The following is a 23,501-nucleotide window of genomic DNA, read 5'->3' as shown; positions in this document are numbered from 1 at the left end:
TTTGGAAATTGTTATTGCAACCACAGACTACTTAAAAGGCTGGCTCATGTGTTTCTGGACCATGCATTTTGACATTGCATTATAGCTCTTGGTCATCAATAGCTATACAACGCTGCACGAAAAACCTTGAATGCTTTGGTTGCTTGCAGATTGCCATGGTTGCCAGTAGATTACATGAAAGATCCCAACTTGTGTGCAAACACTCGCAAACTATTTGAAACTGAAAAGTATGACACAAACCAGAAGCGGAGAACTTTTGCTTTCAAAGTAAACATTTTTTTTCACTTTTGAAATGTAATTGTTGCAGGGAAAGGCATAACTTTTTACTTTGAAGGCAAACGTTCCCCGTCCGTTTCTGCATTGTGTTGCACTTTCTCCAAATTTTACTACAGCTCTAAGAGCAATTGGCAAACATTTACAGACAAGTTGGCAATTTCTGAACAAACTGTGGGCAACTGCTGCAATCTACTAGAGAGCAAAGCAATCACAAGCATGGTTTTTGTACAGCACGCTGTTTTCACCTGGTCACAGCCCGCAACCACATGTATCAACTGGTCAGGGAATACACAGCCGCCAAACTTTCTAGGCTATAGCTTTCTAGGCAAGCTATGTCTATAAATTGTATGGATGAATTCCATTGTATAAACATATTAATAAGTATCAACTAGCCGACTAATAAGACACTAGAGGTGCAGTTTGTCTTAATAAAATTGACCTTTCAAAGAACATGAGCACTTTAGCTGTCGCCATCCGTTTTCCCATTGACTTACATGGCAACAGAAGTCTTTGCGATTGTGACCACAGCTATAGAAAACATGTTGACTCACAGACTCCAGAGGCCATTGGATGAACAACAGTTTTTAAACATCTTTCATCCCTAAGGTTAAATTCACCATTATGATTTACAAATACTTCAGAGCAGCGATCCCCAACCCCCAGGCCATGGACTGGTACCGGTCCGTGAGTCGTTTGGTATCGGGCGGCGAGTGTTGAGGTTCAGGTGTGAAATTTATGGTTTTTATTCCTTTTTATTGTTAATATTTATTGTTTTTATTATTACCTCAGTTTCTGTCTTTTTCCGTGTGTTATGGATAATTTTTTATTTTGGTGCCGGTACTGGTTTTATTTTGTTGTATTTATCCGCGACACCTTAAAGGCCGGTCCGTAAAAATCGATCCGTGCTGCAAAAAAGGTTGGGTTTTTTTAAAGCATGCTTTTTTCATTGAGACATCGGTGAACTGATCCTAAAAATGTCTTGAGATTAGATCTCTCATAGCGCGCGGGTATGAAACTTTTGTCAATGGATTATGAAAAAAAAATCACGTTTGTTGGATGAATGTAGAATAGGGCTCAAATGCAAAATAAGACAAGACAAAGAAAGTGAATTTAACTGTTTGTTTTTTTACAGTACAAATTTATACAAGTATGTCAACCTGTTGTAAATTTAGCAGCACCAAGTCAAATATCTGCTACAAAAGAAAAATTTACATAGCTGAAAATACTACAAAAACCCATCATGCTGGAGAACTGAATCTCTGCTCTCCACAAAATATTCTCATCAAAAAGAAGATTAAATAATAAACCCCTTGTTAACCATTTTCACAATGTGAGACGAGAATAATTTTAAATAAAGAACGTGTTTCTTTTGACAAAACTTAACAGAACGTTTTCTTTATGATTGATAAATTCCCACAGAAAACTTGAAGGTAAAAATGGTCCGTTCAAAAATAACACTGGTCATTCCTGCAAAGGATGTCCTCTCTCCACGGCGGCCTGTTTTCTCCATGCTTACCTCCATGGTTTCGGTTTGAGCTGCTGAACCATCCGGACTTCAAACCGTCAAGCCTTCCTCCTCTGTCTCACATTAACGCAGCACGTCCGGCTGATGCGTCAGTAAGATGAGCTGTGATTGACTGCTGTCTTTGAAAGTTTATGACCCGACTGGGATGTAGAGGGAGTGGTTGAGTCAAAGGTGGAAGTTTCAGGCTGCCGGATGACGTCGTCTAGCTCACTGATGAATTGTTTGAGGTCCTCTAGGCAACGTTCACGGATCTCCCCGAGGTTTTCACGGAGAGGAACCTGCAGCTGCTTCTCCAAGTTGGGATCTTTAGCCACCAGCATCTTCACCACCATTCCGAACGTCTCGCAGTCCTGACGATACACCTGGTCGAGTGAAAAAAGATGAAATAAAATAAAATAATACTGAGAGACGAACAAGAGGAAAACTTTACCTTCAAAAACCACTGAGCAGACATTTCCACCCTTTTTCAGTTTAGATTTAGCTATGTTAAGTGTTACCAGGCACAGCTTTGAGAGAAAAGCTCTTAATTGAGGGGATGGGGAGTTGTTTCCTTCCTGCTCTACCTGTCGCCTAGGTGTAAATACTCCAGCGTCACTGTGCCTAAGCTGATCACTCTGGTGCTAACACACCTCATACAGCGCCAAAAGATTAACACTCTTCCTCTCAAGTTTAATAGGGGCACTTGATATGGGACAGGGTAGCCCAAAGACGCAGTAAAAACTGCACTTCAGTGGTAGCTCGGAGGCTTGTAACAGGTGTTAGAGGGACAAAGAGGAGGTGCTGGAATCTAGTTTGGGAGCCACCACTTCACACTGAGCCTATAATGTCTCAAAACAATGGAGGGAGCTTGTGCTTCCACACAGAGTGGTTTGATTTGCAAAATACCAAAACAGAGATTTGCTTTTAAGTCATGATCCTTTAAATGAGCTGAGAATGAAGGGGAAAATATCATTCCGCTCAACTGAAGATAATATTTATGGGCCCATTTCACATTTTGTAAGGGAGGGAAAATATTCAGGAACACAAGGGCAGCTTTTATTTCTTATTTTCTTGAGTTTTTGGACGTATATACATTTGAGACGTAAGATGCATTTTAAAAATCACACACAAATACCCTTTCTAAATAAACACTTTGTCTATACTTTTGCCATAATAACTACAACCTCTGACAAACTCGATGTGGCTCTCTAATCTCTACCACACTATTTCATGACGGTCGAAAGCTTAAACTTCGACAGCTACCTACAGCCTTTGATCTTAAGTGGGCCAATTACACATTTAATCCCTAACATAAGAAAAAGAAGTGCTATCTCAACATCATGACTTGCATGATAAATCTTTTACTTATTTACCCCGGTGTAGTATGAATGACCATGGGGGAGGTCTTTATCAGCAGCCAAATCTTTAAAACCTATGAAAATACATTTAAAAAATACATTTAAAAGTCTAATACCTTGGCAATTTTGGCTATCTATGGGCCAGATTGGAGTCTTGCTCAGCTGGTTCTGTCCCCTAGGCCCTATCTTTGACACCCCTGGTTAAAAACACAGGGGGAGAGAGCTGATTCAACAGTTTGTTGGGGTAGGTTGAAATGTAACGACCACATAAACTTTGCTAGATGTTATGTGGTGTATGTGACATTAAGTATAACTATAGGAGGGAAGAAAAAAAACAACAACCAAGACAATCTGTTCAAGTGAAATAATTGTTAGGTTCCTATTTCTTTCCATCTCCTTGGTTTATTTGATTTTGTTGTTTTTCCAGACTCAAAATGATATGTTGGTCTATTTTTTGCCAGTATACTCAAATACTTTTTTACATATATATTTGTATGTAACTCTCTTCCATGCCTAACTACAGATACAGCTGCCTAGTATATCAAGCTTCAACTGTACGTGCCAGTCTCATACAAGGAGATGTCCAGTGACAAGGGTTACGAGTGGACATGTGTGTTTATACATATGCCCACACGCCTGTGTGTGTAAAATTAGGCTAGGGAGGAAGGGAGAGTTTCATTCACCAGATACCAACGGTGGCTTCTGTGCTGCGGGGCTTTCTAACTCGCTGGCTTATTTATAGATTTTTCACCAGAACAGAAAGTGTGCTTGGAGAAAAGCTCACAAATAGAGATCGCCTGTCAAACACAGTTATTGTCCTTGTTCTCCAACAGATGGCAACTTTCCAAAGTATGCATTAAACTAGGACACTGTGAGTGCACTATCTATCATTATCAGTAATTTTTAAGAAAGAAAACCGGAGCCAAACCAGTTTGCCTGTTTTTATTTTTGTACTTTTCCACCAAGTTTGATTTCACTATGAGAGTTTTTGCAAACCCTTGCTGACAATGCTTTGAGCACAAATGGGAGGAAAAATGAAACATTTCTATTTTTGCGTAGGAGCCATCCACAGTGAACAGTCAGCAGAAGACAAATAACGGAGGTGTAATACACTGCTCAAATAAAAAAAAAATTAAAGGAGCACTTTTTAATCAGTATAGCATCAAGTCACTTAGACTTCTGGGATATTGATCTGGTCAGTTAAGTAGCAGAGGGGGCTCTTAATCATTGTCAGCTACTTTGGTGTTAATGAAATTAACCAGCAGTGCACTAGAGGGGTAAAAAATGATACAACCACCAAAAGACGAATGGTTTTAAACGTGGAGGGTAAAACCAAGCATGAGGTGAGGGGATACCTGCACTTACAGTGGTTGCAGGTATTACCAACTCCTCCAGGATGAGGTTTGCTGTGTCTCCCAACACAGACTCAAGAGCAGATATACACAAGACTGTTACAGATAACTTAAAAATGGTAAATGGTCTGTATTTGTATAGCGCTTTACTAGTCCCTAAGGACCCCAAAGCGCTTTACCCATCCAGTCATCCACCCATTCACACACTGGTGATGGCAAGCTACATGTAGCCACAGCCACCCTGGGGCGCACTGACAGAGGCATAAATTTGCATTTACTCAATAAATCTTTTCCTATTGAAGGTGTGCTAGCTGAAAGACGTCAGCTTGGTTGCAGCTTGTTTTAACATTTGCTTGAATAGTAAAACACAGCCTACAGGACATGCTTGTTACACCTGATCTAAAATGCGATTTAGTAATGATGTAAACTAGGAAACAACTAAATTACTTTCACTTAATTTAGATTATCTTAATTTCACATTGACTACGGGAGCAGTGCCAACTCAAACACACAGATTACCTGTAATAACAAACCAATACCTGTAATTAGAAAAGAACAGTGGTTAACTTTGATTTTACTTGGCTCTAAAAACTGTTGTGTTTTCAGGCTGACATAATTACTCATTTTTAATTGGACAGCATTGGGAAATCATATTTCCTACCAACCCCATTCAGATATTTCTAAAGCTTTATACACAAACCTACTGAGGGATTTACAGTACAAACAGCTTATGCAACCTTATCCAGGTCTCTTGTTTACAAAAGCAGCTGATGGGAAATGTTCAATAAATCATTTTACAGGAGATTTGTGGGGAACACTACAAAACAAATTCAAAAACACAGTCTCCTCTGGGCATTTCTATACATTCCTCACGCACAATAAACAATTGAGCAGAAGATGTTACACAACTGATAGCCCAAGCAGTCTGTATAGAGAGGAGACCTGCGACAGCCACCATCCCCAGCACAATGAATGTAGTTACAGAGCAATGGCCTTTTTGGTTTTTCATCATCTGATAACAGAGTGGACCTATCAAACGTTCGAAGGAAGGATCCAATCAGTGAGTGGTCTACACCTTCTGTGAATACAGAGCGAGCTGTTTTTAAAACAATGTGCTGACAAAGTTCTTCCTGCAATCCGTCCCGTTATCCAACCAGGAAGGAAAGGAGCACGTCTCGACTTTGGGTGGGGTTGTTTGAGAAAAAGAGCATCTTGCTCGCTGTTCACCCCTGCAGGACAAATCCTTTTTACAAATCTCGCCCCTGAGCGTGCTGGGCTTTAGAAATGAGAGAATCGGAACAAATTTTAAACATTAGAGTTGGCACCTCAGTCCAGCTCTGTCATCTTTGCACGTAAAAAGCCCTCAAGAGGCTGGAAGTGTCTGGCTTTCTGTCAAATACATTTAGATCCCTCAACAAATGAAATAAAACTCCCTTTGTACGGCAATCTGGGCCTACGAGGAACAAAACATAATACCCTTGACTGCCTCTCATGCCTTGTCACTCACTATAACCGGTTAGTCTGTCCTGTGGCCAAAGTCAACTCTGACAACCAGAAAGGGGGTTCAGACTATAAGTCAAGAAGACCAACTTCACTTAGCCACGCAAACAAAGTTTAGATTATGACCTGGATAGCTTCTGAGGGGCTTCTGGATTCTGTGCATTTGTGGCTGTGTGTACAGAAGAGATGGCTAGACCAGATTGGGTGCAGAAAGCCAAACATCTGGCTGACACTTGTCAAATGGCTTAACACGAGTGCCCACACCAACAGGAATACTGCTGCTAATTTAAAGAGCACATGAGAAAGTGACTTTGTTATTTCAGAGCCAAAAAAAGAAAGAAAGAACAGCTTAAGTATGTTTAGCTGTGGGTCAGAGCAAAATGGGGCGTTAAAACTGGTCACCAGACAAGTGCTTATACAGCTTCCAGTGACTGCTCGGTTTGTCTGCCACCTCAGAGAGTAAAAGACCATCATGTGAAAGCAATTCTCTGCGATGCTTTAAAAATACAGCCTTTTCTATTTCAGTCCATGATCCTTCTTTTATGTGAGAAGAAAAAAAATCTTGATTCAATTACTCATCTTCTGACCTCAGCTCTGGGATAAACAGTTTAGTCTCTCATGGAAGAGGAGAAGAGCTGCCAAATCGCAAACGACCTACACATACGGACGATCTGAAGATCACAAAAGCCAGAGAAAGGCACAGGGAAAACAAAAAGCTGCAGCTGTCAATAGAAACTGATGGTTATCTACGAATCGCAAATCCTGAAAGGAAATACTGAAACCTCATATCCCTGTGAAAACGCAATACTTTATCCCCTCTTCGTTTTCATTTCAAACTGTTTATTATACATGTATACCTAGATTTGAATCACCACATTAGAAGATAGCAGAGAATTATGAGTAATACTGATGATGGCATTAAAGTACCTACAGATTGCTGACACGGGTCTTTGTAATCATTCTAAAATGACTTTCCATAATACCTGGAAACATGAAATAATGCTCGCATAGCTCAGACGTTATAAAGTTTGCTGTAAAAAAATGAGAGAAGACACAGACAGGCTATAAAACAGGCGTGAAGCTGCAGCGTCAGCAGTAATGCTGTTACAGCCTATAGGCTCTGTGCTGCAGCTCAATGTGAGGGCGCAGTCTGTGCTCCAGGGCAGAGCTAGCTCAGGTTTAATGGTCTCAGTTAAACCACCAGCAGTGCTCACTGGTGCAGGAATGGCCTTCATTAGGTAACAGAGCAGAGCTGGAACCTCGAGCCTGGGGTGTTTTTAAGCTCTGTTAAGCGGTTGACCTCTCGGTTTATTTTATGCACGGCTCTTTACAGCGAATAAGCCGTTCTTAGCTGCTTCCTTCATTTACGTGTCCCCTGTACCCTGTATATCATTCTAATGTTTCTAAACCCCGGTGTGCAGACCGCTTCATGCGCGAGCATTTGCAAAGATGAGTCAGACGCCGAGGGGGCCATGCTTGAGCCGTGTGCGATATTAAGCAGATATTTTGTATAATGAGCGGTTTATGCAGTCAGTGAGTCAGGATGGAAGATTAAGAGAAGCTACCAGGAAAATGCTGGCAACTACAGACACCGGCCTCCCGTTTTTTAAATAATTAACCGTTTCTCTAAATGTGGCTGCAACAGTGAAGTTTTTTAGGGGGTAGCAGTAGGTACTCAGCATTGTGACTGGAAGACAGCAAAGTTAATTTCCTGCCTGTTACGAACATAATAGGTGGCTGTTTCAGTAGTGCCTATCCAGTAAAGCATGCCACATGTGAGTCAGAGAACCCAAGGCCACCATATGCATGGGAATGTGGTGCCAAGAGTACTGAATGTGGTCTGCATTGCCAAAGTTGACATTTATAGAAAAGTCTGACAAATTCGTAGTTTTTAATGAGAGGGTTTGGGCATACAGTGATTTTTCCTTCCCAAAAAGAACAACTGAGAACAGAACACCTTCAAATTTGTTTAAACATCCTTGGAATACACTGTGATTACCAATTTAAAATCCTATATAGGATATAAATCCAAATCTGACTTTTATTCTTTGCTAGAAACACAAGAAAACTGTAAATAGCCTGCACTTATCTACAGGTTTCTACAAAGTACTTTACAATGTGTTTCACATTCACTCATTAACACACACACTATAACTGCTGGTAGAGCTGCCATGCAATGTTCTAGCCTGCCATCAAGAGCAAATTACTTGTCTTGACCAAGGAAAATACGCAGGAGTTTTAGAATGAGGCCTGTGATTAGTGGACAACATGCTGTATCACCCCAATCAGAGAACTTGTGGAAAGGCAGGTCAGAAAAACGCAATGATGTGAAAATTTGAAGTATTAGAAAAAAGTACCTTTTCTATCTCCTGGGCTTTGGCTGCGATGGCAAGGGCTCGTCGCTCGTGGAAATTGTCTGTAGATTTTTGGCTCTCTTCCACGACGGGAGCTACCAGTGGCTCTTCTTTTTCTCCTTCTGGAGGGGGGTTTTCCTCCTAAAGGAAAACAACAGGAAGGTGTGAGCTGCAGGGATATTTAAGGAAAACTAAGAAAGCAGCAGAATGGTTATTCCTAACAGTATATACCACTGCCATGAAACATTTATGCCAAGAAATCATAAAACCATTCAATATTTTAAAAAGCATACTACTACAGCAATCAAACAACATTGAATTGTAAAGGATGTACAGTCAATGCTGTGCTACGACATGACCTACTGACTCTTTAACTTTGAAGGAGACGTGGTTGATGAGGCATACAGTAAAGCTGAAAAGCCAGAGTGGACTCAGTGGAAAAAACAACAACATATACACAGAATTTGCAGTATAGAAATCTATACCTGAGGCACGAAATATAGCTAGAGCCTATATTTTAAAATGTTTGTTACAGATCAAAACTTAGCTTAATATTAATGTTGCTTTTCTACCCAAGCAGTAACCCTGCAGTTTAGTAGAACCAATCTATAACACGGAAAACCATAAAACTCACATTTTAGCTGTTTGAGACAGAATCTTCAGAGCAAAGAAATCACAGCCAGACAAGCCATGATTAAGCATCTAATGGGCAAATTGGAAACCAAGGCATCCATAAATACTACCGAGAAAGCCACAAGAGAGATCTAAGGGAAGAAATGAGGCCGACTTGGATGGGTGGTCAATTTCTTTTGCTCATTTCCTGATACTATTAAAGTTTGAAGGCCAAGGAGCAGAACTGCCCAACCATGACTAAAGTCCACTCATACATTAAGGGAAACAGGCCATGGCAACTAAGTCATACCTCATCCATAGATGACTAGAAAGAAATTACAGGAGATGGTACATCACAAAGCCGAGTGCGGTCTAAAATAATAATAATAAAAAAAGCACAGTGCAAAGCATCATCCAATTATTCCTCCTTCCAATACTCTCCCTGAAGCTATGCTTGGGAGAAGTCCCGTGTATATGCTTGGACTTGTATGAAAGATCGCATCTACTGCACCTCAGCAGAAAAATATCCCTTGTCTGAGTCTCTTTATTTCAACTCGCAAAGCATAGCCTAACTTGGAAATCGTGCTCTGCTCTCAAGATAAGGCTCAAAATAGATCTTCTGTTAACTGTAATAAATCAAAACATTATTGTTTCAGCAGAATGGGTAAACTCTGACAAAGAAGTGGAACTGAATTTTGTTCTTGGCTGTAAAATGGAGAAACAGCACTGGACTTAATATTGTTCTATGTAATAGTTTGGACGTCATCACGCTGATGTAACAGCTTAGTTCTTCAAAATGCTTACAGTTTGAGCAAGCATCACAAAGTTCCTCAGGATCTCGCTCTTTGCAGTCTATTTTTGCATGTGACTTGACTTTGCATGTGACACATCTCTTTGCATGTGACTTTTTAAAAAACTCATCAAACTTTAGAGGCCAAAATTCAAGAGCTATGACATTTCTGATCACTGCAGCACGCTCATCTGCTGGCTCATACTCTGATCATCCAGTCATCCTAAGTCTCTCATAGCTATATTCAGTTGTTTGTTAGGTTAAAGTAGTGGAGTGGCCAACCCAATGACACTGCCATTCCTGAATGCATGCTGCTAGAATTCCTAAAAATATCACAGTGACTGAATGCCACTCTACAACAGTGCTTTGAGCATTTGTATTACTTTTTCCTGCTTCCTTCAGCAGATCTGTGCCCTTTACTGGTAAACCATTACACTCTATCTAGCAGGAATTTGTTGTGTTGAGATGAAACCTGCCGATGACCTCCCTGCCCACCCTGCCTTGAAGCCAGAGCCGGTGGTGCTCTTTAGGTCCCGTCTTTGGTGTCTCCTGTCTGGGATGGCTCCAGAAAGCCTATGTGTTTGTTGAATCCCCACAGCAGGCAGTGACCAGGACCATTAGTGCAAAGCTTTACTGGGGGCACAGCACAGGCCTTTCATCTTGGCCAAGGTTATGGGTTTGTGCCCCGAGAACACACAACAATGCACCACAGGCTAGATCAAACACAGCAGCAGAAGCACCAGTGTGCATGTATGTGTGTGTGGAGGGGTGGGGCGCTGAGTAACTTTCATCACAGCAGTTGATTTGGTGGTGGTAGGTGGTTCTGACAAAAATGATCATTAGAAGGAGAAGAAAGAACTTTGTTTATATGCTGCATCTTGTAATTTCTCGTGTATAAACCCGAGGGTGACTGTCTGGTTATTTGTTACTCAGCTCACGTGACGACATTGCCTCCACTGGGAATTTGTACAAAAAAATCGAGCCCTCCTTGCCTGTAATGGTTGGCTTTGCCATCTGAATCAAGTGTGTCCAGCACTTGAAATGGCACTTAAATGTCAAGGTGAATTTATGTCTAAATTCTTCACATGTACAAGCCATAAACGCTTGTCAGCAATAAAGTTTAAGTTTGTCATTTTCAAAGCAGTGAACTTGATAAAAATAATTTTTTTTCAGAGTGAGCAATCACTAAATATTTATCACAGAAAGTAAATGCATCATTTGTGTACATTGTGCACGGCCCCTTTTTGATGTGTGAAGGCAGGAAAGCAACAACGTAGAGTCACAGCAGGATGAGATCCGCTGCAATACTGACTCTTAACATTCTGAAACATAACAAAACATAAAAGAAATCATCTTTCTTCCAAACAGCTGAACTCTGTGCGCCCTTTGGTAAAAACTACATACATGTATCTTAAGCTGCACATAAAAGGTAGATGAACCCAGAGCTGCTGAGGGGTTAACAGATCACTTCAGATACACTATTGTTGGTGTGAGGAGAGGAACAAAACGGTGAGCAATTTAGTCCACCATACTTGGGGAAAAATAAGTGGATGAATATGAGCTGGATAACTGAAGGTTAACGGTATTAACATTTGCCAAGCTCTTTATTTTGACTTTTTTAGTCCTAATAACTCTTTAAAGCTGTGTTTGTGTGTAGAAAACGGGAACATTAGGCTAATAACATACATTAGTCAACTGAATGGTTGTAGCGTGTCTAGACAGTAAAACTGTGGAACTTTTAACTGTGCTGACTGAATAATAAATAGGGCAGTGATAACAGCTTCGTGCACTGCACAGGTCCTTGATCGTTTAATTATTTCCTGTTTCATATTAGGGAAAAGATTATTGTTGTTAAAAGGTTTTCAGAGCAGAGCTTGCTGAGGTGTCAAATATCTGATATGGATATATATCACTTAACCCAATTACTTTATTTTGTGTATATTTAAGGGCCATGACTAAAACTGTGATATTTAAAAAAAAGAAATGTTTCTATTTTACCTAAAAACAACAACAACTTGATTATGGGATCATTTTGACATCCAGATAAACAGTTGCTGGCATACATGCATACAGAGACTCCATTTAGAAGAGGTAATGTCATTACATTGGTACAAAGTATTTTTAACCCTCACACAATCAGCTATAATAGCAAAACCTTTTTAAGTTGCCAGAGCATGCAAACACACACAAGGTGTTGACCTGAATCTTGATAAATACCGATTCCCTGTGAGCCCGATGCCCCATATTAATTTGTCACAATCACGAGACCCATTCCCTGCGTCATCAAAAGGAAACTGAGGGCCTGCCAAACGCAGTTAGACGTGCTCTTTAAAAGTAAAAGTAAACTATTGTTCGTTATAAACAGTGTAAATACATCCCAGAGTTACACAGGCACTTCTTATGACTCTGTGGTTACGATCTTGTGATAAAGTTGTGACCCGGGCTACTGATTTCTCCTCTACACTTCTGGGTGGCCACAGCCACATGTACTGCGCCTAATCACAACTGATTGTATTTACACTCCTCTGCATAGTTGGAGATGGATGACATCAGCAAAACAAAACATTATCAGCAAAACAATCAAGAAATATCCACATTTGACACAAAAAGTTGTTTTTTTTGTCGACACCTGAGCCCTTTCCCCCGTATCATTACAAATTCTTGTAACTGAAGTCCGCTTACAACAAAGTTAAACAAAGTGGAGGCCCGATGGCTTTTATGCCCTGCATGAGGACCACTTTAAAACCCATTAACATACTTTGATGGGACTCAACACTTATTAGGAGGATGGAATTTAAGGACTTCCAGATGTATCCTGCTGTACAGTGACATAGGCAGACACCATGGTATGCAAACAAAATAAAGCACAGAACATCTGAGACTCCACTGCTGTACTTACAATATATTTTAAAAAAAAACTAAAAAAAAACACAATTTAGAAAAATCCTTTAATGTTTTTGATCCTTCATGAAAACCTCAAGAAAAACAGTACCTTGACAGATGTTGCACTCTGTGGTGATCCCTCTCTTGACAGGCCAGGAATTTTGTCTATAGAAATTGAAAAGTAAGAAAAAAAAACACAGTAAGACTGAAGTTAGAGTAAAAAAAGATATTTGGAATAACAAAATAAGAAATGAGAAAAAGGTGAAACGACGAGGGAAGCAGAAATTCAACTGAAAGAAGACAAGCAAGTCGGTCTGGAAAGTAAGTATGGGGGTGCTTATGGAGATCGCAGCCTTGTAAATGTGTTGGAAGTCTGGTTCCAGGATCCAGTGAGGTACCTATACTAGAAGGCCTGGAACAATCAAGAAACACAACGGTGCTCTGAATCTCATTGGCTGAATGCACGGCTCCTCTCCAGTCACTGGAGGAGGAGTTTCTTCCTCTACTGACTTTCCTTCTATAAGAAAAACACTACGCTGTCCAAAGCCTTGTAATCAACTCTACTAACAAACTTCAAGCACCTAGAAATGAAACAAAAAACACTCCGGAGTGGCAGCTTTGGCTTCAGGAATATCCATCAGACATCCTATACCCTCTCCCCTCTACTTGCGCACACGACCTGGTGGCATCTTTATGAGGCCTGACAAAGTGGCAGACAGAACGGAGAGCAAAGCTGGCTGCTGGAGACATTAGAAACCCTCTCTGTCTCTCTCAGGTTACGCAGACTGTGAATAGATTAGGTTTGACAACTGTAACTTTTCAATATATCTGAAACAAATCCTCTGCATGTCATCTCATCTTACTTTTTAATTCATTACCACTGAACAAACAAAGGAATGCATGGCTATACATTTTGAAATATAATCCAGGAGAAGTGGCTAATTTGTCTATTAACTCATCAAACAAGACGTAGTCTATCCAGTCTTAGACAGCTATACTGAACTGTACTTACCGAACATCCTGCTCTGAGAATAAGTCTCTTCATACCCTGTTGGAAGACCAAACCGTAAGGTCACCGGCCAAGTACATCACAATTGGTGGGGTTTTCTTATCTAAAAGCAACCTATGGAGCATACGACTACTCTAATGCTTCCCTAAAAATATTTACTCTTAAAACCCGTTCAAATCATGCATTCAGATGGCAACATTTTGCCATGTTAGCCATGAAAACTGCTAAGCACTCACTTCGTGAGTGAAAAAGCGCCAATCAAATGGAAATTTAAAAGAAAAATGACCGGCGTTGAAGATGGCAGTGGACCTCAAAAGAAACAAAACCAACCTCCCCCCAAAAGAAAAACAAACACTGGTGGAAACAGGGGAATTTGAGGGATTAGAGACAAGAATGAATAAAGAACATGCACCGCACACGGAGATACTTTAGCACTTGTGCATTTTACAGTACAGTTATTTAATAATTTTTGGTGGTCTTACAGGAAATCTATTATGTGGACTTGGTTTTCCATAACATTCCAAGTGAGAGGGTGGGACTGAAAAAACAAAGAGCAATCCATGATGCTCTTACATTATTCAGCCACTTTCTAGATAAGCTGTAAAATTCACTGTTCCCACACAGTCATCTTATCAAATGTATTTCCAGACAAGATGTATTTGTAGTCATTAAAGTGTAATATAACACTAAATAATATATCTGTGATGAAAATGTGTTCAATCGGAACACCTCTGACATTTTAAATCATTTTTAACATTACTTTATAAAAGTGCAGGAACCATGAAAAGTGCTAATGTACCTCGGGTAGTGGAAATTTCATTTACCACAATACAGCAGTCTGTACTAAACTCTAATTCAGAAACTACTTTCATGATATAACTTACAAAAGACCTGGGTGAAAAAAAATGTCTGTGTCAAAAAGTTTCCTTTGTAAAATACTTTTTCTTTTGAGAGGCGGGTCGGCTCTCAAGTCACTGAAATTTAAAAAGCCTGAAGTCTTCTGTTCCTGCATCCTTCTCAAGACAGAACACAAAATGACAAGGATGCAAGAAAGGAACAACAACCCAGCTTACTGTCACCCAAGTCTAAGCTTATTTACATAGCTCAATGTACAGACCCAAAGTGTCATGTCCACTCTGTTGAGGAAAGAGTGCCCCCCAGAGGTGCTCAGAAACACCCGTGTGACCCTCTGGACCATCCACACCTGAAAAGCCGGTCAGCCAGGTTAACAGCCATGGACAGACAGTGAATAACAGTAAAATAAGAAATGAAGGATGGAAGAAAAAAAATATATAATCCATTTCAGAACAATGCACATTTTAGGAGCTGAACTTAAAACATGACCTTGAATCAGGGCCTACAGGCATACACAGATTACCTTATTTACTTTTGTGCTCTGGATAGTTAGTATAAAATTTAGCTTTCCAAATGAACGATGTTTACTCAGAGGCTGTCTCCTCTTCCTGAGTTAAGGCAACAAATGGCTTATGAGTAGAACTTGTCAGTGGAAGCAGTGACTACACTTTCCACTCCATTTTAGCAGTGCTGTTACATAATTTGTTCCATCAGCTGGATTGTTAAGACCAGAACTAATTACCTTTATACTTTAGTATTTATTAATGCTGTGCCACTTTATTGAATTTCTATTGTATTAATCTGTGTTACCGACTTATTAAGTTAATTCCACATGTTATGGTGATTTGCTTTGGAGTTTTAAACTCTTATCAATATTGTGATGCCAGTAAAAGCACTGCATACTGCATCAGGGGGCGGGAATCTAAGATTTCTACATACTCTTGCCTTGCTGTGAGGGGAAAGGAAGGCTCTTGGCTCTGTCCGGTGAGTATCCTCTGCTGCTGACGCTGGAGCCAGAGCGGCTGTGCGGGGAGCGGGCCACCTCTCGCCGCACGGGAGAACGATCTCTGGGGGGAGGAAACGGGGCTGCCTTTCTCCTGTAGTGGTCTCTGTCCTCCCTGGGGAAAACAGGGGAAATGTGAGCCCTGCCAAAATCTGAAAGGTCCAAACATTGATAGCTTTTTCTTTTTCTTTTTTGTGAATTATCTGAGGTTAAAGTTATTCCTGATTGCAATCTAATAGCAGCAATTTACATCGGCCCAATGACGGGTCCACCTCTCTCACTCATTTATGTACCAACACAGAACAATGCTGCCACCTAGCACTGTAAGGTCATTCTGCTGTGTGCAACAAATTCCTGTTTTATGTTTTATTTATGCTACCCATATCCGTTTGCAGAGTTATTTGTGGAGAGGCTTTTTAAAACCATAATTTCCCCAAAAGACCGCAAAAACTGCCCTTTTGACTTGAACACTATTGTTCCCTTTAATATTTTAAAATGTGCATCCCAAACATTTTCATTCAAAGATCACAGTAGCTGTTGTTGCTAATCAAACACTCCCTCTCTGGCTGTAACTTCACCTATCTGCAACGAAACAGCTGCACAGTCAGACGATGGTGGCACCTCAGGCAGGATGTAACCACCCATTTAGGTTAGTAATGTTTGACGCTTCAAAGTGAGTTTTCACCATGAGCATCTTGCTGTTCTGAAACCAGATATGATGAGACGGGGGTGGACCTGACCCAGAAAGTGAGGGACAGTGCACCTTGCTTTAACTTCCTTTTTTTTTTTATCCTAATGAGGACCATCATTTACAGTATGAGCATTAATTAAGACAATAGAGTCAACAGGAAAGTGGCTGAGGTCACAAAGCAAGAAAAACAAGGGCTGTGTGTGTGTTATATTTAGTGCTTAACAAATTAATTAAACAATCACTCAATATAAGGTTTATGCCACAGCTGCCCTATATTGTGGTAAGTAACAAAATCATTTTTACGTTCTATAATAGATAATCAACCGCTATGTGCAAGCTCTTTAATCAAATTATATTTTTAATGCTAAAATATAATTGTTTTTATGTATTAATTTTCTAATTTACATAGTAAACCCACATTATTTTTTTTACTTTTTAAAAAAAACAAGATGCCAAGTTAGTTACTTGCATTCCTGAACATTAAAGTTTAAGTGTTTAAATGTTATGCCTGGTTTCCTAGAGAAGTCCAGTGTGTTAAAACTTGGGTATAAACAAGTGTAAATTTAGTTTAATACCTCAAATGATGTAGGAATTTTCAGTTTTAAACAAGTTGACTGATATCTAAAATACAACTGTGCTTTTTTGTTTTTATGACAGGTGCTTTAACCTCCTAGGACCTGGCGTCCACATATGTGGACATCACATTTTTGGGTTGTCTAGACCAAAATACCCTTGGCAAACGCTGATTAGTTTTGCTCTACAGGGCCTGATATATACTTACGAGGACATTATACTGCCACAGTTCTATCAAAATTTAAAACGAATGTCCTCATATGCGGACCTCATTTTCCTCAGACACAAAAATCAGGTAAAAATAAAAATAAAAAAATCTGGTAATTATTTGTTTTTACATTCATCAGGTCCCAATCAGCCCAAATAACAAAGAGAAATTAAAAATGCATGAAAGAGTTCGGGCCTTACGAGGTTAAAAATGTAGGTGCTATATATAATAAATTAAGACATTTCTTTATTGGCTTGACATGGTCTGCCATACAAAGTCATTAACAGGAATTCACTCTTACCCTCTGTCCAGGTTTAGTATGGCCTGTACTAGTGTGTCTTCCCCACTCTCTGGGAGCGCTCTGGGTGCTGGATAGATGCCTTGGCCTCTAACGCTATGAGGAGGTGGTGCACGGGCACTGAGGGGATTAACAAAAAATAAAAGAGACGCACACACAAGTTAGTGTTTGCAGATAAGCACACAGTGTAGTACATTGTGTTTATTTAGATTTCTTTGGGGAAATTTTGTAGAGCCTATAACATAACCTCTGTAAGTGGCTGGCGGTGTTGCTGGCATCTATGCTTGTGTGCTGAACATTATGTGATAGTGTGTTGTCTCTGTGTTTTATATGTGGTGTCAACCATGAAAAAAACCCAAATAAAATGGTAGGACTTTTTCCCCTCCTGGTTCTTCAGTCTTTGTTGTGGTCAGTTTTATTTTTCAGTGGAGCAAACATGTTTGTCCCTCAAGATTTTCCACTTCTTTGAACATTCCTCATCTCCATCCTGCAATCTCTCTTCAGAAATGTACTGACATTTGTGAGTACTTAATTGACGCTATGATTGTTATTACCTATAATGAGGTGATGGTTGTTACTCTCGCTGATATATTCAATTAAAAAAGCTGCAGCAAAACAGTAGCTGGAGATGTATAGGAGAAATCAATGGTATTGAGCAGATCAACCCCAATGTGTACATTTCTAGGGAGGTGCATGTCAGGCTACGGTTCAGAAGGGTGTATGACACAGTTACGGCGTAGCCACAAAGTGAATTTCTCACTGAAGCACAAATCTCCAAAAAGGAATTCACATCTGCTAAGTGACCACATGAGACAGAGCTCTTTCAACAGCCACAAATCCAAGCCTTACTTCAAACAGGTTGACTGGACACATGCTTTCTGGCTAAAGATAAAGGGCAGCATTTTTCTTAGTATCAGTTGTGTAACGAACTATTAAGGAGATATATTGTGTATCTAAAACATGACAGGAAACAGAATTAACATCCAAATGGTCTAAGGCTACACTAGAAGGAGTATTAAGGGTGGCTTTAGTCCAGGAGATAGAGCAGGTTGGAAGTCTGGTGGTTTGGTCTCTGTCTGCCCCAGTCTGCATGCCAAATATCCTTGGGCAAGATACTAACCCCAAGTTGCTCACTGATGCACTGATCCGAGTATGAATGTGTGTGAATGTTAGATAGAACACAGTTTACCTCAGACAAAAATGTTTGCATGACTGGGTATGAATGGATGAATGAGACATGTTATATAAAGCGCTTTGCGTGCTCATCCTGTGCAATACAGGATATTTGCTTTGCAATAACAAAACCCTAAAATGGGGAAAAAACATGTTTTGTGCTTTTGTCAAGAATTTTAGACAACTTAAACAACCATGCATCCGACGCAGCTATGAAAACAAAATCACTCTCAACCTTCCCCTCTTCTCTCTCTGCCTGCCTAGATTGGTCTATCCAGTGAGTACACTTTATACCCAAGTACTGTTCATAAATTTTGCTACTGTACAAACAGCGCATTTTCAAAATGCACCCATGTGTGACGACATAATACCTACAGGTCTCTTACCACATCTCAGTGTCAGGGAGGATTAAACTAATTAAAGCTAATCCTTCAACTTTTCACAAAGTGAACAAATTGTAACATAGACATGCAAGTTACCTCCGCTCTTTGTTGTTAAAGTCATAACACTGCAGACTCATCAGTTAGGTAACATGAACCGCATATATATTTTTTATTTTGGCAATAGCAAAGGAGCACAGATATAACTGGCAAACCTTATTGTCGTTTTTAATAATGAAACATGCACAATGCAAATGCAACATTGAGGGTTTTACTAAACTTTAGCGCACTAATTGTACCCCGATATTAAAATATTCTTAATAATGTTCAAATAGGCTACCTAGTACTATTTAATGTGCTATTATCACACATCAGCATTACACACAGGTAAAATTAATTTTGACTCATATTTGTTAATGTTATTTACAGCTAATTTGTGCTGCCTTTGTCTATTAACAGACAAAAATCACACTGAATTGAACCAGTATTTTGAGAGAATATTGTAAACTTGTCACCTAAATGTCTGCAAACCTAGTGTTTAGCCTAAATATAGACACTGTTTAGCCAACATTGCTAGACCAACAGTTGTGTAAACTAAGAGTCTGGAGAGCTCAGCAGAGACCACAAGAAAAGGAAATGAAGTAAGACAGGCCAATATGGGTCAGAAACAGACCACGACTCGTGATTGCTGGTATGTACACAAACATTACAAACACCCCCCCCCCCCCCCTAAATCCCCCCCAAGTCCAACCAGAGAAACTAAACACAAATGACTTCCTTATAACATCAAGTGAATAGAACAAGACTGTCCCCTGCTGTCCAAAATGAAAACATTTTAATAAGCAACAGTCTAAATCCACCATCTGGCCGGGCCTTTCTGTGTGGAATTTGCATGCTCTCCCCGTGTTTGTGTGTGGGAGGAAGCCGAGTACTCTGGCTTCCTTCCACAGTCCAAGAACACATTAGTGGGGCTACGTTAACTGGTGTCTCTAAATTGCCCATAGCTGTGAATGTGAGTGCGAATGGTTGTCTGTCTCTCTCTGTGTTAGCACTGTGTCAGATCGGCGACCTGTCCAGTGTGTATCCTGTCTCGCCCTATGTTAACTGAGATATTCTCCAGCCCCACTGCGACCCTGATAAGATTAAGCAGAAGAAGATGGATGGAATACTGTATGCATACAGAATGTGGCTGATAAGGCTAATATTAAAACAAATCTTAAGACAAACAGTTTACCCAAACTCCAAAGGCCGCGCTGTGTGGGAGTCATCCCTGGGTACTCTGTAAGGATAGTCCTCCTACACGACAAAGAAAATGTGAAGAAAAAAAATCATTCTTATTCGCCACTTCTATATTATTTGTTATCTCTTAAGACAGAAAAAACTCAGTATCTGGTTAAAAATAGTGTAAAATGACAAAAAGCATTGTATTTAATTTTGCATACATAACCCACTGATAAGTGACAAATGACAAACTAGCTGAAATGACGGATAGATACATTTACAATTTTAGAACTCAAATGTAAACACAAACTCTAAAGAGTAATATAGGGGGGAAAAGCAGAAAAATTAAAGCGCACAATCCCTATAAAGGGAATTTAAAAGTCTAAGAAGAAGAGTTCAATAGATGCCTATAGTACATATACGTTTCAAATTATCTTAAATTATATTGTTAACTACTTTGTCCTTGGATTGGCTCCTTAAACTTACAATATTATGGGAAATATCTAAACTGTAGAGACTTTGAAAAAGGTTGCTTGCTTTTGACTGAAAATATGTAGTTCACCTATTTGATTAAAACATACCAAAAAAAACCCCTCTTACCCTCCTTGAAGGTGGAATGGCTCTGCGTTCAGCAGGGAAATGAGGGCCATCTCCATGGTAACCTCTCTGATCTTCATGGTAACCCCGGGGTCCGCCTCCATTTGGGTAAAAGCGGGGACCTCCTTCATAATCATAGCCACCACGGCTGTAGTCATCTTCTGGCCTCCCAAAGGGGCCTCGTCGCTCAACCCCTCCAGCCGCCCGTGGGTATGGACCCTATACACACACACACACACACACACACACACACACACACACACACACACATATACCTTTTTAAAAAATTATATATGTTTTTTTTTTTTATTCTTGCTCAGATTTTGTGAAAGAAAAGTCTGAGCCAGAGCTTATGGCAACTTGAAATTAAATCTTTAAAAAGATTCCTGGTGTTATTTTATTATTCACTCTCCATCCACAAAAAAATAAAAATAATTAAAATTAAAAATCAGCAATTGTCAAGGGCTAAATAAAGAAAAGTAATAAGGCATAATTTGCATGTGGGAATTATTAAATGGGATGCAGTGATAAAGAGGAGCTCACCGGCCTGTCTGTTAAAAAGCGCTCATCATACACCTCCCGTATACTCCTTTCTCGCCTGTAAGTCACTGAAACGGGCAAAGAGTGAAACATACTGTTATCACTAGCACTGTCTCTGTTCAAGTGTGGTCGGACTAGCTTCTTCGAGCTGCAATATTAATAAAGTATTAAATAGAACTTTTTCTCAGAAGCCATCTGACGTGAAATTGAGGGCCAACACAGATGACATTGTTCTATTTAGATGCCTTGAATCTTGTGGTTTCCTAATGTTTCATCTGAAACTGTCTGAAGTGAAGCACCTTTTTAGCCTCACACATGTGCAGGCTTCAACACAAAAGCAGCTTTTGCAAAAAGAACTTGTCTAATACATAAAATGTTTTGAATATTGGTAGAGGTTCTACATATGCACAGATTGCACAGGAGCTGCTGATCCAGTTCTACACTGCGGTCATTGAGTCTGTCCTGTGCTCCTCCATCACAGTCTGGTATGGTGCAGCCACTAAACAGGACAGGACTGTACGGGCAGCAGAAAGGGTCATTGGCGCCCCCCTGTCCTCCATCCAGGATCTGTACCTCTCAAGAACCAGGAAACGTGCAGGGAAAATCATCACAGACCCCTCACACCCTGGACACAGACTTTTTGATCTGCTGCCCTCGGGCAGACGGTACAGAAGCTTCCAGACCAGGACCACCCGACATAGGAACAGTTTCTTTCCCCTCGCCATCTCCCTTCTAAACAGTTGACCTGTCACACTGCTCCCACTGCCAGACTGCAACTGCACCTTATGTACATTCTGTAGTATTCATTCCACTTCATTTCTGTATTCTATGTATATAAGTTTAGATTGGTTATTTATAGTTGGTTTACACAGCTTTGTGTATGTATTTGTATGCATGTGTAATGTATATATATAGACACGTGTGTGTGTGTGTGTGTGTGTGTGTGTGTGTGTGTGTGTTTATGATTTACATTGAAGTGCTTGAGAGCCTCCATCTACCAGAACCAAATTCTTTGCATATGTCTGCACATATACTTGGCCAATAAACACAATTCTGATCTGATTCTGATATGATCTCCCTAAACTAGTATCACATCAGTGTTCTCTAGTATGTTAGTGTTTAGTGTCTATTGTTTGTTAATAACTTACTTTTTTGTTTGTTTTATTTATTAAAAAATTTTTTTTTTTGCTTTTTGGGCTTCTCGAAACGTAAGATCTTCAAAACAATCTGTAAAGAAAGTTCATATAAAGTGTTAAGACTTCAGAGCAGACATCAGCAGAAAACATCAAAGACAAGACAGGGCACGGCGTGAAATGCAAGTGAGGAGGCTGAGATTACTTTGTGCAGGTTGTATGACCTAACGTGGAGGTGAAAAAGAGAGTGCATGCAGGTTGGAGTGGGTGGAGTTGAATGTCAGGGGTGATTTGTGATAGAAGAACAGCAGCAAGAGTGAAAAGAGATGGTCGTGAGAACTGATGTCATGTGTGGTTTGGAGATGGGGGCATTGACAAAAAGACAAGAGACTGAGCTGAAGGTGACAGAGTTGAAAGTGTTAGGATCTTCATTGGGAGTAACCAGGATGGACAGGATTAGAAATGAGTACATCAGAGGGATAGCTCTCAAAGTTAGAGGCAAGGCAGAGATTTTTGGACATGTACAGAGGAAGGATAGTGGATATATTGGACAAAGGATGTGGAAAATGGAGCTGCCAGGTGGGAGTAAAAGAAGAAGACCACAGAGAAGATTCATGAATGTAGTTGAGGAGGACGTGGAGGAAGAATGCTAATGATAAAGTAAGATGAAGGCAGATGATTCACTGTAGAGACCCCCAAAGGGAGCAGCCAAAAGAAGAAGACTGACCTAACGTGACATGTTAAAGTACATTTGATCCGCAGTAACTTAGTCAACATAGCCATCAGCTTGATGGCAACTAAACACTATCATTAACAAATCATCACTACTGTTTGTGATAAATTTACAACTGATTGCGATGTAAACCAGGCTGCTATCACGGCTAACTAGCTAGCTTCAATGCATGCACCAAACACCAGCACGCTTGTGTAGTAAGTTAATATATCGTTAAGGCCACCAACAAAATCCTTTGATATGTACGTCAGATTGCGGCTTCATCTACATAAACTATAGAGGTAAATAATTTAACTGAAAAATAACAAACCGAGCTTACTTTCCTCTGTCGCCCAGTTAGCTTAGCTTCTCCCGGTAGTTACGGTCGTTATTTACGTTGTTGACGTCATCAACGTGCGACGCACAATATACGGCGTTTTTTCCCGTTTGCTGAACAACTGCTCCGTGTAAATAAAATT

The 23,501-nt window shown here is 40.1% G+C and overlaps 1 protein-coding gene across 6 annotated transcripts; it reads right to left on the bottom strand.

Moving 5' to 3' along the window:
• Positions 1-1,389: 1,389 nt before the first annotated feature.
• Positions 1,390-23,420, bottom strand: pphln1 (periphilin 1). 6 transcript variants are annotated; one of them, XM_005725220.1, is made up of 11 exons: positions 23,363-23,420; positions 21,181-21,245; positions 20,641-20,856; positions 20,054-20,115; positions 17,270-17,386; positions 15,433-15,611; positions 14,756-14,842; positions 13,642-13,677; positions 12,739-12,794; positions 8,348-8,485; positions 1,390-2,163 (listed from the first exon to the last, which is right to left on the bottom strand). In XM_005725220.1, coding segments are annotated over exons 1-11 (1,230 nt in total). In that variant the 5' UTR covers positions 23,364-23,420; the 3' UTR covers positions 1,390-1,890. The 6 variants fall into 6 exon arrangements, with proteins under 6 accessions (XP_005725277.1, XP_005725278.1, XP_005725279.1 ...); XM_005725221.1 differs by having other exon boundaries at positions 15,439-15,611; XM_005725222.1 differs by lacking the exon at positions 13,642-13,677.
• Between the last annotated feature and the right edge of the window lie 81 nt (positions 23,421-23,501).

Source organism: Pundamilia nyererei, unplaced genomic scaffold, assembly GCF_000239375.1.
Source record: "Pundamilia nyererei isolate P.nyererei 1_Seehausen unplaced genomic scaffold, PunNye1.0 scaffold00014, whole genome shotgun sequence".
In the NCBI taxonomy this organism is placed as follows: domain Eukaryota; kingdom Metazoa; phylum Chordata; class Actinopteri; order Cichliformes; family Cichlidae; genus Pundamilia; species Pundamilia nyererei.
This window is presented reverse-complemented; position numbering and strand designations above follow the sequence as displayed.